The 18,950-nt window shown below is 43.9% G+C and overlaps 1 protein-coding gene across 2 annotated transcripts in view; it reads right to left on the bottom strand.

The window, feature by feature from the left end:
• Positions 1-721: 721 nt before the first annotated feature.
• LOC127395158 (zinc finger SWIM domain-containing protein 6) overlaps positions 722-18,950 on the bottom strand; it is a 210,948-nt gene continuing 192,719 nt past the window's right edge. For both annotated transcript variants that reach the window (XM_051641640.1, XM_051641641.1), the window contains exons 13-14: positions 16,095-16,176; positions 722-3,353 (exon numbers count right to left, since the gene is read on the bottom strand). In XM_051641640.1, the coding sequence (XP_051497600.1) occupies positions 2,491-3,353; positions 16,095-16,176 (945 nt within the window). In that variant the 3' untranslated portion in view covers positions 722-2,490. The remainder of the gene's footprint in view (positions 3,354-16,094; positions 16,177-18,950) is intronic.

Raw genomic sequence — 18,950 nt, 5'->3', positions numbered from 1 at the left:
TGACAAAATCAGTCAGGTCTCTCAACAGTCTTGGATGCATCCCGTCAGGGCCCATAGACTTGTGTATATTAAATTTGCATAACTGATCTCTAACCCAGTCTTCATTGACTAGTGAACAGTCAGTTCATCACACATTGTTTTCTGCTGTTCCTTCCTCCTCAGGGACAAGATTCCTCATACTCTTCTCCTGCTCAAACATGAGGTCCCTCCCACAGGACACAGTTCTTCACAAACTTCTCCAACATAAGTCCCTCCCATGAGGTGAAGTCCATCAGGAACAGACTGCTCCATGTGGGCTTCCCACAGTCATGGCCTTCTTTGGGTGCAGCCACCTCTCCTAGCATAGGGTCCTCCATGGCTGCAGGTCCACATCTGCTCCACCACATCTGTCCTTCACAGTCTGCTCTGCTGTGATTCTCCATGGACTGCAGTCTCACCATGGCCTGCAGGGGAATCTGCTCTGGCGCACCTCCTCCCCCCTTTCTCACTGACCTTGGTATCTCTGCTCAGGTGTTGTTCCCACCTCATCCTCTTCTCCCTCCTACAGGTCTTTTAGCATTTACTTCCAATGCACCAGGTCACCTTCCACCAGCCAAGGATCTGTTGCAATTGTGAACACTACCATCCATTCCTCAGCAGATTTTTGAGGAACAAAACATTTCTTTCCTTGTCTTGGTGGTCATATTGCTTATCACCATAATGCACAAAGTTGCAAGCTGGGCATTTAAGATCTATGAACTATCCATACACAATTCAACTCCAGTAACAGACACCATAAAGGAGGCAGAATCAATGTTCAAAAAACTAATTTTAATTAAAAAAAAAAAAGTTGATCATTAACAAGTTTATAAAACAGTGATTTAGTTACATAAATAAATTGATATCAGTGTATCAAATCTTAATTACTTTCAACTTTATGAGCATGTTTACATGGATGATGAAGTACAACCTTTTTACCTATTATAATAAATAAAATAGAGAGCATGAAATTGTTTTTCTAAACAAAAATACCTACAAACATACCTCTAGCATGTTCTCTAATGAAGGGAACAAGAGACACTGGACAACTTTTGCACCAAAACATAAAAACTGCTCTACAAAGCACAAGGATACAGAACCATCAGCTAAAGTAAAGACACTATACTGTAACCAAAGTTGTTATTTAATAATTTAATGAATGGTTTGGTAGTTATATCTGCCGTTTGGTTATTGTAAAGCATTAAGACAAGGCAAGATAGAAGGCTGCTTTTGTTGGAGTAATTCTAGAGAAAATAAAATATATTTTAAAAAAACGGAACAGAAAAGTAGAACAGTCATACCTACACAACTTTCTGTCCTGCACAAAGTCAAAATACCTATGCAGAATATATAATATATATATTTGTGCACAAATGTTAGCTTATTATTAGCTCACTGCAAAGGTGTAATGTATCATGTCAATAATTTTGCATTATGTGTCAAAAAAAGATATTTTTTAAAGTTTCCTAGGCTAGGAGGCACAAACTCCAATTCTGGCATACTGTATTCTTAATGCTAAGGCTTGCTGCTCTGGCTGTATATTTTTTGTTGTCTCTCTTTACTATAGTGCCTGTTACAAGCATGTGTGTATACATATATATGTATACATGGGTTGTATAAATATAAACATATATAAAATTTCCCCCAATAGGTATCAGTCCAACCATGCAATCCAAAAGGTGGCTCTGCATAGATGCCCAGCATATAGTTCACCACCTGAGCCAACCCTGAAGCAAGGCGCACTTTAGTCCTTAGGATAGGTTTTCTTTTTTTAAAACCAAGCTACTGCAGCATCAAGTATTTTGCATTACATAGATTTTTTTTTAATAAATTAATGTTATATTTTTTCAATATTCAGACATATACTATAATATATATATAGTACAATAAATGCTCTTATTCTTTTAATTCTTTTTTTTTTTTTTTTGTGATAAATCCCTGAGAATGTATGTTGACAGTTGCTAAGTTTCCACATGCACAAGCATTGTGTGCCATGCTTCTGGATGAACAGCACTGCAAAGCCACGTGGTCAGCCTTTTAACTATTAGCATTTAATTTGTTGGTTTATTTAAGTTTGCTGAAATGTGAGGATGAGTTACAAAGGAGTAAAGCTGAATCCATTTGAGGTACTTATCACAGGATGGAGGTGTTTTGTTTGGTTTTTAAAGCCACTGCAATATATATTTGTTTTTGAGGCTGTGAACATATACAGAAAGGACAGGAGAGCGATGTTGGCTTTTACCACTTGACCACATATACTCAGTGTAAACCAAACCTTTTTAACCTCTCATACAAAACAGAAAAAAGAAAAAAAAAACAACCAACCACACAGCTTTTCACATAACAGTTATTTGCAAACTCAATATAACTATACACATATAATACCGGTGTGACTCTGTTTCTTTATGTTCAAAAGGATACAAAGGCAGGCTCAAGTAAAAACAAACCACCCTCCCCTCCCACACATTTTCATCAACCAAACCGCTCACGAACCAACATCATCAGTTTCTTTTTGCCTTTGTAGATTTGTTTTAGGTTGTCAATAAACTGTGTAAACTGGATGTGTCCATCATGAGCCATTAAGAAGGTCTCTCGGGCCTTGCTGAGGAACTCTATAAACTCACTATAGTGTCGCGGGCTGATGTGAGTGAGACGTGAATGAGTTGTATTAATGTAGGCTCCAATCGTGGCATCCAAGAGTTGCCTTAAAGGGGCTTTGTCCAGTGACATGAGCTTAACAGAGTTCCTCCTTCCATGAAGTCCCACCATGCCAGGAGTGGTCAAAGTACACCTACGCAAAATATCTGACAGTACTGTAGCACATTTTACACTTTTGACCACCAGAGGTATTATAGCTGCTAGCTCATTTTTCCCAAGGGAGTGGCTGAGTGCACATGCCCACAGAACGTCATTAATGGCAGGGTGTGTGTCCTGATTGTAATTCAGGTTGAGATGTGCCATGGCCAAAGTGGCCAGCTTGTAGGCCCGCATGGGATAACCACGGTGCTCCATGTATCGTGCTATAGTAAAAAGCTGTGAGTAGCTCATGCCAGTTGTAGCAGCATCTAGAACAATTTGGTAAGCGGTCTCAAAAGCTATGTGATCCTTTTCACATAAGGTCAGTGCAGAGAGGGCACAGTTTTGAGGATCCTTCATGGCACACTGTAGAGCAAGTGTCCTAGCACTGCTGGCCAGCTTCTCCTGCTGATGGCAGTCCAGATGCAGATGTACAATGGTGCTGTTGGACATCACTGTTGTAGCAACAATACTAGTAGCTTCTGTTGGAGTGAAAAGTGTAAACCAGTTTTGCATTACACTATCCAGTGCATAAACACCTGGGGAGAGAAAGAAAGGATTAGCCACAACTGATAAAACCTAGCAGATTGTCCTGGTGTGAGCCAGGATTAAGCCAATTTTTCTTTTTACTGATTTTTTTTTCCTTCAGTAAGCTTTCTTGTAACTAGCAACTGTGTGTTCTGCTAGGCTGATAAGACAGTGGAATGTTTTTCTAACTACTGGGGTTTCAAGGTTACACCTTCACTCCGCCGGCTCAGACACTATGGGGAGATCTCTGACCCCCCCGTGGGAGGCTGAGTTAGACAGACAGCAAAATTGGCCAAAGATATTCCATTCCATATATCCACGTAAGCTCAAAGGAAGGACAGAGATCTTAGAAGACAGCTTCCTCCTTCTTCTCGCCGCTCTCTTCCGTCCATGGCCGGCGTCCGGGGAGGACTCTGCTCATCCATCACCGCCGACCCTTAGGCTCGAGCTCTCCTGACCCTCATAACTCTCCGCTTTCTCCAGCAGCGGCTCCGGGATTTTCTCGGGACTCTTGCCAGTTCAGGGGAGTGCTGTGGGAGTTGCTGGGGGTGGGGGGAGGCGAGAGGCTTTTGCCCATATCTGAATATATATCTGTATATAATTGTATATATTTTCTTGTATGATTCATTAGTGTTTTAATTAAAGCTGTGTAGTTTAGTTTTCAATCCAGCCAAGTCTCTCTCCTTTTCTCTCTCTCCTTCCCTGACTGGGTGGGGGGGGGAGGGGATCGAGAGCATTGTTGTCGGACCTGAGTCAAACGGTGACACAGATGTTCAGCAAGAGATTACATTTTCAAAGTCTAAGACATTGCCAGTACATCTAAGGAGATGTGCTTCAGCAAGAAGGGCTAAATCAGATAACAACATTCATTTCCCAGTTAAGCATAAAGCAAAGAATAAACTAATCCAGATAATAAGCAGCAGCAATCCTTTGAAGTTCCAAAACTCAAGAAGCATCTATGCAATACAATCCAACTCAAATGTATGAAAAAGGAGTAAATACAGTAGGGAAGTATACTTTCCAAAAATATCTTTAGTGACAATTAAAATTGTTCCCTTATCATAGTAATTATATTGTTCTCACTACCACAGCTGCTGATTTTTAATTTTTTTTTTACAGCCACACAATTTTGAATGCCCTCATCTTCACTTTCAGATTCTGCATCCTCATGTTGCAGATGGTAAACTGGAATACAGAAGCTAAGGGACACTTCATCAAGACACACAAGAAATATATGACAAAGCCCAGAAATGAACATAATGTCCTATTGAGTGCATTATTCTCCCACTGTTATCTTTTCAGTATGAGGCTAGTTCTGCTCCTACCTTGTTTTCACCTTATGTGGTTAAAGATGGGTGCATTAGTGTTTGGTTTGCTTTCCAATGCAGATGAGAGGCCTGCACAATGTCATAAACACATAACAAAGATGCATTGCACTCTAAGATTGGATTTACCCAAGGGCTTAAACCCCTCCTCTCAAAAAACCCCAAACAACAATCAATGAGAACCCCTTCATGAGATCTTGTCTGCCACACAGTGGGAGGCATCCTCAGAATTTCATTCACCTGTTTTCTGGTTCCTCTTCCCCACAGCTGACCACATAGTGCTCTCACCAGTCTTTTGGAGCCTCACCTTTCAGAGCAAGCAAAGTTGTAGCATAGTGTAACAGCCCATAATCACAAGCCTTTTCTCTGCTGCAGCCTCAAACCCAAACCCAATGTGGAGGGGACAAGGGGAAATATGGGGTGTTTGCTATGAGGCTATGCACATCCCTATCTTGCAGGGGAAATAATTCACACTGCATTACTCAACTATTGTCTCCCCTGGCCTGTGCCTATGTCCTGGTTGTTGATCCTGAGTCAAACTGTGACAACACTTTATTGGCACATAATCTGGGCTCGATTTTGAGCCCAGATTATACATTTTCACTAATTGGGAGTATTCAAAATTCCATCTCTGATGGGAGGAATCCCTCAGATAGCAATGGGAAACACTTCTGCTGAATTTAATGACAGATTGAAAACTGAACAGACACTTTCTGCAATGTATCTGCTGGACCTTTTTCCCAACATGCAATTGTACATGTGGTATGCAGCCGAGTGCATAATGCTCTGTGTAGCTGCTCTTGTGATTGTTTTATGGTTTATCGACAGAACTGTAGCCATAATCAACCATATAATTATCAGCCTAGTGATCCTAGGGTTTATGATACTGATCTTTATGGGGACACTGTATGTGTAGTTACGGTACAGATCCTAAAGTGAACGGAACGGTCTATGTTGGTAATGGCAGTAGCAGGTTCAATGTTACCTGTCCATTTTCTTTCAAGCTGAATCTCCCAGCTCTTGATCTGAATAGCACTGTTGCAGTAGGGATGCTTCTGCTGAATGTTTATAATGTATTGTGGATGCATAGGGTGAGGTGTTCCACTCATTGCCAATCCCCCACAGGCAATGCTGCTGCCACTGCTGCTGCTTCCACCTGTGATGGTGCCACCACCACTGCTGCTGAAACCACCACTAGTGCTGCTACAAAAAAAACTGCTTCTGCAAAGATCAAGTCCACTCCCTTTCGAATCAAACTAGTTAATCCTGTGACCAGGAGCAAAGCAAAGGCAAAACGCTCCCCCCCTTTTTACCTGCTCCTCTCTGAGACATCCAGTTTCTTCAAGCAACAATAGTGAATTAGAGACTTAAGGGTTAAATTTGCTAAACCTATATGATGCTGAATAGTAGAATCTGTTAATGTTTGTTAGAGGTATTATGCTGAACTAGGATGTGTCTCACCTGAGAGCCCAAGAAGCAGGATTCAACTGCGTATATGAGCCAACCTGCCAGAATGAGGAACAACATGACCCAGCACAGCGAAGAAGACTACTAGCCTTCCTCCAAGAGACCCCTGCCCACGACCACCGAGTGTGCATGCGGGAATGGGCGTGGCTTTATGTTAATGACTTTGGGGAGATGATTTAAATATTATAACGAAACCAGGGAATTAATCTGTATAATCCTGCCTATTCTTTTGTTAGGTAATGCATACGTATATTTTTAAGTGAATATATATGTATTGTTTTTGTTCGTTGGCGTGCGTATTTGGAGGAGCGATCCCCCACGCACCCAGTGCTGCAATAAAGAATACCTGCTTTATAGCTTCTCGGGGCTATAGAGTCTTTTTCCGCGCATCAATTGGGCGACCCAGATGGGACACTCTGTGTCTGGCTGCAGGACCTGCTGAGGACAGGACTCCCTAGGGTACCCCCAGGTGATTTCTCGGAGGGACTCCTCGACTCATTCAGATCACTGCAGGGACAGACAAGGACCATCTCAATGGACAAGGTATTCTTTTTCTTTTATGTTTTGTAACTGTAACAGTAACTGTATGGCTGGCAAGGTTGGTATCCCATAACATGTAGGAGACGTCCTGTGCGGAGCAGGGTGCGGGAGTCTGGAGTCCCAGAGTACTCATGTAACTTTTTCAGTAATCCAGGACTGTGGGTTAGAGGTCCACATTAGGCTGTTTGGGGTATATCCTGGACTTGTATGTTGTTTGGTACTGGTAATTTGTGGTTGAGATAAGGTTTTTTTGAATTGTTTTCATCTATTGTGTCTGTCCCTTTTTTTGTCAGTTGTCAGTAATTAGAATTTATTTTAAATGTATGATTATAGCATCTGATTTGTGTTGAAGCGAATGTGGGAGAGAATGAGACGTTATTAACACAAAGTGGGTGCAGAGTCTCGAGCTGCAGTTCCACTATCCTGAGAGGGATGTGGTCAGCGACAGATGAAGTGAGTGGTGTGAAAGGCTTGAGAAAATCAGACACGCCTGAGACGTGCAATTGAGCACGAAGCAAGCGTTGAGTTCCGTTCCACGGTTCTGTTATCCTGCAAGGGGTGCAGCTGGAGACGAATGAAGTGAGATATTAAGTAACACTAAGAACATTTTGGAAATTGTATGAGAAAAGGAAATGGGGAAAGCAGAGTGCATAGACTTTTGCTGGTAGTGTTCCATCAGCCTTTCCCTATTCCCAGTGTAAAAAGTGTCATTTAGTAATTGGGTCTGTGTGTAGGGAATGTCATTGGTCTAAGTTTCCCTGCATATAATTGTTATTGGACTCCCCCAATTGATCTATATTGTAAAATTTGTGGAAAGTTTTACCTCCCTACCTGGTTTTGTTGCCGTAACTGAAGGAGGCTTACTCCAGAACAAGAACAACAATTAGAAATTCAGAATGGGTGGGTGACAGAGTGGAGGAATTTTGCTGTATTATAGCTCATTGGAAAGATATAGGCAAACTTCCAGGAGGGAGCATAAATCAAACAACTCTAAATATTGTCAAAGGAATGGCTGTAGCCACAGTAGCTGCCTTAGAGCAAGAAAGAAAAGGAGGAAATAACAAAGGCTATAGAGCCTTAAGGGACCCTGGGAAAAAAATAACCAATCAGCATGGAGGTATATCAAGGGATAAGTGTGCCTTTTTTTAAATAAAAGGGACACTGGAAATAAAATTGTCTCAAGTTACAACCAAGTCAGAATTCAGCTGCCACCTCTGAGGAGGATTCACAGGCACCTGGGGAGTCCACCCTAGCAGATCCACTGGTTATAGTAAAGCTAGGGTAAAACAAACAAGAAATGGAATTTTTAATAGCCACAGGGGCTTGCTTTTTTTTATATTGAATCAAGAATTAGTGCCAAAAGATCAAGATTTTGTCATGGTAGTGTATATGTATATTTTTAAGTGAATAAATATATATTGTTCTTGTTCTTTGGTGTGTGTGTTTGGAGGAGCGACCCCCCCCATGCATCCATCACTGCAATAAAGAATACCTGCTTTATAAATTCTTGGGGTTATAGAGTCTTTTTCCTCACGTCAACAGAGACTTAAACTGAGGAAGCAGATGATTCTAAATCAGGTGACGGAGCAGGTACCTCTCAAACAGATAAAAAATCAGGCCCTTCTCTAGCAGATAGAACAGCAGGCCCTCCTCAATCACATGACGATGATGACCTTGTCCAGCCTTTCTCTATGAAGGAACTGTGCCTCATGAGAAGGGACTTCACCTGCATTGACAGTGAGGGACTTCTTCCTTGGTTGCTCTGATTCTTTGATAGTGGGGCTGAAACCTATAACGTGGACGAAAGAGAAGCCAAGCAGTTGGAATCCCTGGCCAGAGATGCCAGAGATTGATAGAGCACTTGGTATTAAGGTGGGAACTACCACCCTGTGGGACCGACTTCTTTCAGCTGTGAGAGAGAGATATCCCCACAAGGGTGACATTGAATGACGCCAAAGCAGAACACACACTCTTGAGAAAGCCATCACATACTTGAGAGAGATAGCTGTGCAAGAGGTGATCTATGACAAAGATGGACTTACAAATCCTGATGACATTCTGTGCGACACACAAATGTTCCGGAGGTTTGCACAGGCTGTACCAGCAGCACATGCCCATATATTCTCCTTCATGGGGTACTTTGATGATGATGCAAGACCAACTGTGAGGTAGCTTTCAAAGCACGACAGTATGGAGACGTAATCTCTGATTCCCATCAGTTCCACACCTCAGCCATTGAACAAATGACTGACAGAAAGAATAAGATGCCAAACAGATGGGGAGGTAAACTCCAGAATCTCCCTAGAGACAACTGGTCACATGTTGCAACCATTAAGAAGAGACGTCCTACTACAAGACAGCAGCGAGAGAGACAGGACCCACTGCGACGCCACCTGTGTGCTACATTATTTTAAAGAAGACATGAGAATCTGGGACAAGAGACCCACTGATATTCTCCAGATATGTGTGCAAAACCTACTAAACAGAACAAAGACAGGAAATGTTTTTTCCAAGAAGAAGGCTGCAGCAGTCATCACCGAGGATGGTGCATAAGCTTCTAATGTTCAATACTAGAGGTGTCTTGCCTCCAGCCAGGGGGAGGAGAGGGACAACAGAGTTTACTGGACTGTGTGGATTTGGTGGCCTGGCACATTAGAACCACAAAGTTATAAAGCCCTGGTGGACACTGGTGCACAGTGCACCCTAATGCCATCGAATCATAAAGGGACAGACTCGGTCACAGTTTATGGAGTGATGGAGGATCTCAAGAATTGACTGTTGTGGAGGCCGATGTGAGCTTCACTGGTAAGGAGTGGAAAATGCACCCTGTTGTGACTGGCCCAGATGCTCCGTGCATCCTGTGCATAGACTGTCTCAAAAAAGGATATTTCTGGGACCTTGAAGGGTACTGTGGGCCTTTGGTATAGCAGGTGTAGAGACTGAGGACACTGAACAGCTGCATACTTTGCCTGGCCTTTCAGATGACCCTTCTCTAGTGGGGTTGCTGAAGACTGAAGACCAACAGGTGCCAATTGCCACTTCAACAGTGCACAGACGACAATATAGCACCAACAGAGACTCTGATTCCCATTCATAAGCTTATCTGGCAATTGGAAAGTCAAGGAGTGATCAGCAGGACTCATTCACCCTTCAACAGTCCTATCTGGCCAGTGCAAAAGCCTGATGGCCAGTGGAGGCTGACTGTGGACTATTGTGGCCTGAATGGGGTTACACCACCACTCAGTGCTGCTGTGCAGGACATGCTAAAACTTCAGTACAAGCTTGGGTTGAAAGCAGCCAGGTGGTATGCCACTCTTGACATTGCTCATGCATATAATTGCCATCTTGGAAACGTGGTGGGATGATTCGCATGGTTGGAGTGCTGCAATGGATGGCTACAGGCTCTTTAGAAGGGGCAGGCAAGGCAAGAGAGGTGGTGGAGTGGCATTATATGTTGAGTGCTTTGACTGCCTAGAATTCAATGTTAGACACACCAAGGCAGAATGTGTATGGGTAAGGATAAAAGGGAAGGCCAATGAGGCTTAGATCCTAGTTGGAGTCTGCTACAGACCATCCGACCAGGATAAAGAGACTGATGAGATGTTTTTTCAACAACTCGGAGATATCTCATGTCCACTAGCCCTTGTGGGGGACTATAACTTACCAGATGTCTGCTGGAAGTACAACACAGCAGAAAGGGGCCAAGCCAGGAGGTTTCTGGAATGTATAGAAGATAACTTCCTGCTACAGCTGGTAAGTGAACCTACCAGGAGGTGGTAGGTGGACCTACTGTTCACAAACAGGGAAGGGCTGGTGGAAGATGTAGTGGTTGGAGGTTGCCTTGGGCACAGCGACCAGGATATGATAGAATTTTCAATATGTGGAGAAGTTAGGAGGGTTGTCAGCAAAACCTCTACCTTGGACTTCCGGAGGGCTGACTTTGGTCTCCTCAGGAGGCTGGTTCGGAGAGTCCCTTGGGAAGCAGCCCTCAAAAACAAAGGAGCCCAGGAAGGCTGGGCTTAATTTAAGAATGAAATTATGAAGGTGCAGGAGCAGGCTGTCCCAATGTGCTGAAAAAGGAGCCAGCAGGGAAAAAGGTCGGCCTGGTTGAGCAGGGAACTATTACAAGAATTCAAAAATAAAAGGAGTTTATCAACTTTGGAAAAAGGGGCAGGTGAATCAGGAAGCATTTAAGGATATTGTAAGGTCATGCAGAAAGAGAATTAGAGACGCAAAAGATCAGCTAGAACTTAAACTAGCCATCTCTGTAAAGGATGCTAAAAAAATGCTTTTATACATACATTAATAACAAAAGGAGGGTCAGGGAAAATCTTCATTCCTTATTGGATGAGGGGGGAAACTTAGTAACAGAGGACAAGGAAAAGGCTGAGGTGCTTAACACCTTCTTTGCCTCATTCTTTAACAAAAAGAATAGCTACCCTCAGGACAACTGGGCTCCTGAGATGGTAGACAGGGATGGGGAGCAGAATCCCCCTCCTGTAGTCCATGAGGAAGTAGTTAGGGACCTGCTGTGCCACTTAGATCCCAACAAGTCCATGGGTCCATATGGGATTCATCCTAGGGTGCTGAGGGAGCTGGCGGAAGAACTGGTTAAGCTGCTTTCAATCATTTATTACCAGTCCTGGCTGACTGGGGAGGTCCCAGATGACTGGAGGTTGACCAATGTGATGCCCATCCACAAGAAGGGCTGGAAGGAGGATCCAGGGAACTACAGGCCTGTCAGCCTGATCACGGTGCCTGGCAAGACTATGGAGCAGATCATCCTGAGTGCCATCAAGCGGCATGTAGAAGACAACCAGGGGATCAGGTCCAGCCAACATGAGTTTAGGAAAGGAAGGTCCTGCCTGACTAATCTCATCTCCTTCTATGTCTGGGTGACCCACCTAGTGGATGATGGGAAGGCTGTGGATGTGGTCTACCTTGACTTCAGCAAGGCCTTTGACACAGTCTCCCACAGCATCCTCTGGGAGAAACTAGCAATCCACAGCTTGGACAGGTGCACCCTTCACTGGGTCAAAAACTGGTTGGATGACTGGGCCCAGAGAGTGATGGTGAACGGAGCTGCATCCAGCTGGTGTCCGGTGACCAGCGGTGTCCCCCAGGGATCAGTACTGGGCCCAGTCCTATTCAACATCTTTATTGATGACCTGGATGTGGGGATTGAGTCCACCCTCAGTAAGTTTGCACATGACACCAAGCTGGGGGGAGGAGTGTCGATTTGCCGGAGGGTAGGAAGAAGCTGCAGGAGGACCTGGACAGGCTGGGTCGATGGGCTGAGGCCAATGGCATGAAATTCAACAAGACCAAGTGCTGAGTCCTGCACTTTGGCCACAATAACCCCATGCAATGCTACAGCCTGGGGGAAGAGTGGCTGGAGAGCAGCCCGGCAGAGAGGGACCTGGGAGTACTGTTTGACAACTGGTTGAACATGAGCCAGCAGTGTGCCCAGGTGGCCCGGAAGGCCAATGTCATCCTGGCTTGTATCAGGAATAGTGTGGCCAGTAGGAGTAGGGATGTAATTCTTCCCCTGCAGAGCACTGGTGAGGCCTCACCTCGAGTGCTGTGTCCAGTTCTGGGCCCCTCACTTCAAGAAGGATACTGAGGTGCTGGAGCAGGTCCAGAGGAGAGCAACAAGGCTGGTGAAAGGACTAGAGGGAAAGTCTTATAGAGATAGACTGAGGGAGGTGATGTTGTTCAGCCTGGAGAAGAGGAGATTCAGGGGGAACCTTATCACTCTCTTCAACTACCTGAAGGGTGGGTTGTACTCAAGTGGGGGCTGGGCTCTTTTTCCAGGCAACTAGCAACAAGAGAAGAGGGCATAACTTCAAGCTGCTCCAGGGGAGGTTTAGGTTAGATATTAGGAAGTACTTCCTCATGGAGAGGGTGATTAGACTGTGGAATGGACTTCCCAGGGAAGTGGTGGAGGCACCGTCCCTGGATGTGTTCATGGAAAGGCTGGATGTGGCATGTAGTGCCATGGTCTAGCCGGTGGTGGTGTTCGTCATAGGTTGGGCTTGATGATCTTAAAGGTCTTTTCCAGTCTTGGTGATTCAGTGATTCTGTGATTTTTCTCCATTCCTCTAGCACCAGAGTGCAGGCCAGTTTGCTTTCACCTGGAGGGGAGTCCAGTACACCTGGAATCAACTGCTCCAGGGGTGGAAACACAGCTCAACCATTTGCCATGGACTGATCCATGCTGCACTGGAGAAGGGTGGAGCTCCAGAACTCCTGCAGTACATCAACAACATCATTGTGTGGGGTGACTTGCCAGAAGAAGTCTTCGAGAAAGGTAAAAATATCATCCACATTCTACTGGATGCTGGTTTTGCTGTAAAAAGGAGCAGGGTCGAGGGACCTTCACGAGAGATCCAGTTCCTGGGAATCAAGTGGCAAGATGGTCGTCGCCAGATCCCAATGGATGTGATTAATAAAATAACAGCTATGGCCTCGCCATCAACTAGAAAGGACACTCAAACATTTTTAGGGACTGTTGGTTTCTGGAGAATGCATATTCCATGTTACAGTGAAATGGTGAAACCTCTCAATGAGGTGACTCAAATGAAGAGTGACTTTAAATGGGGTCCTGACCAACAGAAAGCTTTTGAGCAGATTAAAAAGGAGATTGTGCAAGCAATGGCCCCTGGACCAGTTCCAACAGGGCCAGACATCAAAAATGTGCTCTACGCTGCAGCCAGACACAACGGTCCTAAACTGGAGCCTCTGGCAGAAAGCACCAGGGGAGACTCGAGGCAACCCTTGGGATTCTTGAGCTGGAGTTACAGAGGTTCCGAGGCCAACTACAGAACAACTGAGAAGGAGATACTTGCAGCATACGAAGGAGTTAGAGCTGATTTGGAAGTGATCGGCACTGAAGCGCAACACCTCCAGCGGCCGAGATGACCAGTACTGAGCTTCATGTTCCAGAGTAACCTTTGTCCTATCCATCATGCCACCGATGTGACTTGGAGTAAATAGACTGCTTTAATTACCCAGTGAGCTTGAATAGGAAGGCCTAAATGACCAGGTATTGTAGAAGCAATTACAAACTGGCTAGAAGGCACACATTTTGGAATGCCACCACAAGAGGTGGTGAGACAGGCTCAGAAAGTTCCACCATATGATCATCTACCTGAAACTGAGAAACAAATTGCTCTTTTCACCGATGGCTCCTGTCGTCTTGTAGGGAACTGCCGGAAGTGGAAAGCTGCTGTGTGCAGTCCTACAAAACTAGTTGCACAAGAAGCTGAAGGAGAAGGAGAATTGAGTCAGTTTGCAGAGGTAAAAGCCATCCAGCTGGCGTTGGACACTGCTGAGCGAGAGGGGTGGCCGAGACTATCTCTACACTGACTCATGGATGGCAGCAAATGCCTTGTGGGGTTGGCTAAAGCAGTGGCAGCAGATCAACTGGCAGCAAAAAGGTAAACCTATTTGGGTTGCTGACGTGTGGAAAGGCATTGCAGCTGGGATAGAGAAACTGGTTGTAAAAGTCTGTTATGTAAATGCACACGTGCCTCTGAGTCGAGCCACTGAGGAACATCGTCAAAACCAAGGAGCAGATGAAGCTGCTCAAGTGTTCCAAATAGACTTAGACTGGGAACATAAGGGTGAGCTCTTTCTCCCTCGATGGGCCCATGACACTTCAGGTCATCAGGGCAGAGGTGCAATGTACAGATGGTTAAGCACCCACCGAGGGGTGGACCATGGATGCTATTGCGCTGGTTATCCATGACTGTGAAATGTGCACTATAATTAAGCAGGCTAAACGATTGAAACCTTTGTGGTATGAGGGGAGGTGGTCAATGTACAGGTATGGGGAGGCCTGGCAAATTGACTACATCACACTGCCTCAGACCCGCCAGGGGAAGCGCTATGTGCTTACAATGGTGGAAACTAGTACAGGATGATTGGAAACATATCCTGTGCCTCTTGCCACAGACAGGAATATTATCCTGGGCCTTGAGAAGCAAGTCTTGTGGAGACATGGCACTCCAGGAAGAATTGTGTCAGACAATGGGACTCATTTCAAAAACAGTCTTGTCAGTGACTGGGCTAAAGAGCATGGTATTGAGTGGATCTACCATATCCCATACTATGCACAAGCCTCAGGGAAAATTGAAAGGTACAATGGTCTGTTAAAAGGTACCCTGAAGGCAATGGGTGGTGGAACTCTCAAAAACTGGGACAAAAATTTGGCAAAGGACAACGGGTTAGTTAATACCGGGGGATCCATCAATCGGGCTGGTCCTGCTCAGTCAGACCTTCTACATACTGCAGATGGGGATAAAGTCCCTGTGCTATGTGAAAGAAACCTGCTGGGTAAAAGTGTTTGGGTTTATCCTGCTTCAGGCAAAGGTAAACCTGCCTGGGGTGTTGCTTTTGCTCAGGGACCTGAACATACCTGGTGTGTGATGATGGAGGATGGTGAAGTACAATGTGTACCTCAAGGTAATCGGACTATGAGGGAGAATACTTAATTTGTCAGCTGGTAAAATATAGAGCCTATATGTAATATATGGTATAGAATAAGGGGTGGAATGTCTTGGTTTGAGCCAGGATGAAGCCACTTTTCCTTTTACTGATTTTTTTTTTCCTTCAGGAAGCTCTCTTTTAACTAGTAGCAAAGTGTTCCAGCTAGGACTGATAACAAATGCTGAAATGTATGCTATTGGTAGGACTTCAAGGTCACATCTTTACCCTGCCATCTCATAGACTACGGGGAGATCTATGACCCCCCTGTAGGAGGCTAAGTTCGACAGACAGCAAAATTGGCCAGAAGTATTCCATTCCACATATCTACGTAAGCTCAGAGGAAGGTCAGAGATCACAGAAGACAACTTCCTTCCTGCTTCTTCTTCCCTTCTCTTCTGTCCATGGCCGGCATCCAGGGATGACTTGGTCCATCCATCACCGTTGACCCCTGAGCTCAAGCTCTCCTGACCCTCCTAACTGCACTCTCTCTGGCACCCATCCGGGACTTTTCGGGACTGTTCGCAGCTAAGGAGAGTGCTGTGGGATTTGCTGGGGTGGGGGGAGGCAATAGGGGTTTTGCACATTTCCTGAACACACGTATATGTATAATTATATATCTTTTATTGCATTATTAGTGTTTAATTAAAGCTGTGTCATTTCGTTTTCAATCCAGATCATCTCTCTCCTTCCCTACCTGGGTGGGAGGGGGAGGGGATTGAGAGCATTGTTGTTGATCCTGAGTCAAACTGTGACAGCCTATTCTATCACATACTCATTGCCATAATTAACGTCTTCTGACCAAAGGAATTTTATAGATTAACAATAAGTGAGAGACATTTGCAGAGCCTGGATTTTCACAAACAAGATCAAGCCCTCTTAAGATTAGCCGACAAAAAGGCAGTAGCCCTTGAGAAGCATTTCGGAACATACCTACTTCTGTTGCACATGTTACCAACCACCTCACCATTTCCCGCCGTCGCCAATTCAGTGTTGACAGTGTCATTCTCATCACCTATAAAAATAACACAAACAAAATACAAATTAATATTATTGAAAAACCAATACAATATATAAATGAAGATTTAAGTTACTCAGATATACTGAGGATCAAAATGGCAGCCTTTTGCCCTCTCCACTCTGTTATCACTTTTTAGCTGATATGTCAAAAGACAAATGCTGCTCAGCTATCCTAGAAGAGCATACAGAGTAATTCCAACTGCAGGTCCTTCAAGGTTAGAGGAGCAACTCTGTTTTATTCAGGGAGAAGGAAAAAAACCCCAAAAAACAAACAAAAACATCCCCTCCAACCCCCCCCTCCCCAAACTAACAAAAAAGCCTAACCAATTATCAATTATTCAAATTAAATTATATTGTGTCTCCTTCCTCTGTGTATTTTAGTCTTCAAAGTGGAAACACATCAACTCTTGTTGGGCAAACTAACCCATCTAATTTTTTCCCCATCTGCATTTTTTTAATTGATTTCAACAATACAGATGGGAGTTAGAGTGTACTGTTATTTGACTGGCTCCTTATGCTGCAAGGACTTCCAGATATATCCAGATATTATTAGTAAGTCCATAGTGGTGATTTCTCTCTCTGAACAAGGAGTCCCTGCAAAGACATTCTACTGTAAAACCATCAGAATCATAAAAAAAGGACTTTAAGCTCTGATTACAGTGCCCATATTTTACATTGCTTGCAGTTATTGCCTATGTTGTTTCTCAAAACATGGGCAAATATGTTTTTGCAGTAAAACAAACACTGCATGGAAATTGCATGGAAAGCTTGTTTCAGCTAACTGGACAGACCCCACAGACATCTAAAGAAAACAAGTAGTTTTCCTGTTATAATATCCATGATCATGTTACTATTTGCAGCAATTAAACAATAATAGGTCAATGAGAGCTTTCAGCAATGATCTTTACATACTAACTCATAAAATGCACTCACAAAACAGATTGGAGTCAGCAGCATTTGTAAGAGGGTTCTCAACCCAATATCCCCCCCAATCCTAAGGTGACTTCAAAGTGGCATGTAGCCTTCTGTCTTATTTGTTACTCCTGCCACCTCCTTTAGTCCTAAGCTGTAGATAGAATAATTAAGAGGATGGAAAGACTGCTGAGGAGCACAAATGCACAGATGATTTTTAAGTCTGGTTATAAACAATTATCAGTGATTCCATGCTGCCCTGCAAACGTGCACACCTTGGGAGCTTGGTGACTAGTTGTACATCACCTAAACTTACAGCATAAGGCCAGCTTTGTTGGCCTCAGACATTGTGGTATCATTTCAACAAAACAGGAATTTAAGTGCTAGGTTGGAGAACAGCATTTTGAGAGAAAGCAAATTGATCTGTGAGGAGCAACCTAAATCTTTTTAAAATATGAAAATATGGCTAACAAATTATGGAACCAGCCTTTGCATGAAGTCTTTCTGGAAGAAAAACAGGCATTCCCATTCCCAAGTCAAAATGCTTTGGAGTGCAAGTATCTGTCCTATTCTCTCCATCGAAGAGAAAGAGTCTAGGTGACTTCCTGTATCAATGCACATACAAATTGAAAACTAACACTCTCCCAATATCCAAGATGAATTCTCAGCTTTCCCCAAGTAGAGTGAATCCAAGAGGAAATACAGGGTTATGGACTAAATTCTGCTACTGGTGAGGAAGGGGAGGAGGTAAAAAAAATAATGGTGTGAATGACTACTACTCTCAAAGTCTTCTCTGATGACTTCCCTCATTGTGGTGGTCTGTAAAAGGATCATCAGTCACAAGAGCCTTCAGCATGCATCGTGGGTATAATAGCAGCTTCAGTGTAGGCAGTCCTAACTTGAGAGCAAAACACAATACTATATCTAGTTTCTTGACCTGGAAATGTATCTTACATGGAACTAATCAGGAATTAGGTACCTTTCATTTGATTAAACCGACAAGCTGAGAGCACTAAGAGAGGAGCCCTTTACTGACGATAAAAAAACCTCAAGGATTTCAAATAAATCTTGAACAAGGAGGAACTGAAGTTAATTTGTACTGTAGCCCATGTAGCCAAAGAATTATTTCACTTCTGCCCCATACATTCTTGAGCCACCTCTTCCTAAAAGGATGTTCCAGATCTGTCCAAGTTCTATCCAAGATCTGTGCTATCAATTGAAGAGAACTTCTCAACAGGTTAATAATGTCTGAAAATGACAAGAAGCCCCTGGGTATTACATAGCTTATCTGAAAGCCAAGCTCTCTTCCACAGAGAACAGGACTTTGTCCTGATGGCATTTTTATTTTTTTAATTAAGAATTTCTTAGTCTAGAGGAACAGAAGAACTCACTACCCTTAAGAGATGCAAGAAATAGCCAACCAACCATTAGCTCCTGTGCCAATGTGAAATCTCTTCATCATGCACATTGGAAGGAGGTTTATTTATTTACAGGCTTTCAGGGAAAGGACACTACTTGCCAAATACGCATCGAGTGACCACCTGCACTAACTTGCTCAGCAGTCCTGCCAGCAGTAACTGTCTGCATGTGTGTGGTAATACTTACTTACATTGATGTAGCATACAACAGACAAAAGGAAGAATAGAAGCCCCTCCTGTACCTGCAGATCTTACTGCCTCTGTGCCAGTAAGGTTCTGAATGACAGAATACACCTAGGGTGCTCCATGCCCATTTGGCCACGCTTATGACCTCTTTCCATAGCTAGTTTAAATGCTTTCCCTCTGCTGAGTCACATAACACATGCTGCCATTGGAAATAGGGAAAAAGAACCCAGAAGTCCATAAATTACTCCCAAAT

This window comes from Apus apus, chromosome W, assembly GCF_020740795.1.
Source record: "Apus apus isolate bApuApu2 chromosome W, bApuApu2.pri.cur, whole genome shotgun sequence".
Taxonomy (NCBI): Eukaryota; Metazoa; Chordata; class Aves; order Apodiformes; family Apodidae; genus Apus; species Apus apus.
This window is presented reverse-complemented; position numbering and strand designations above follow the sequence as displayed.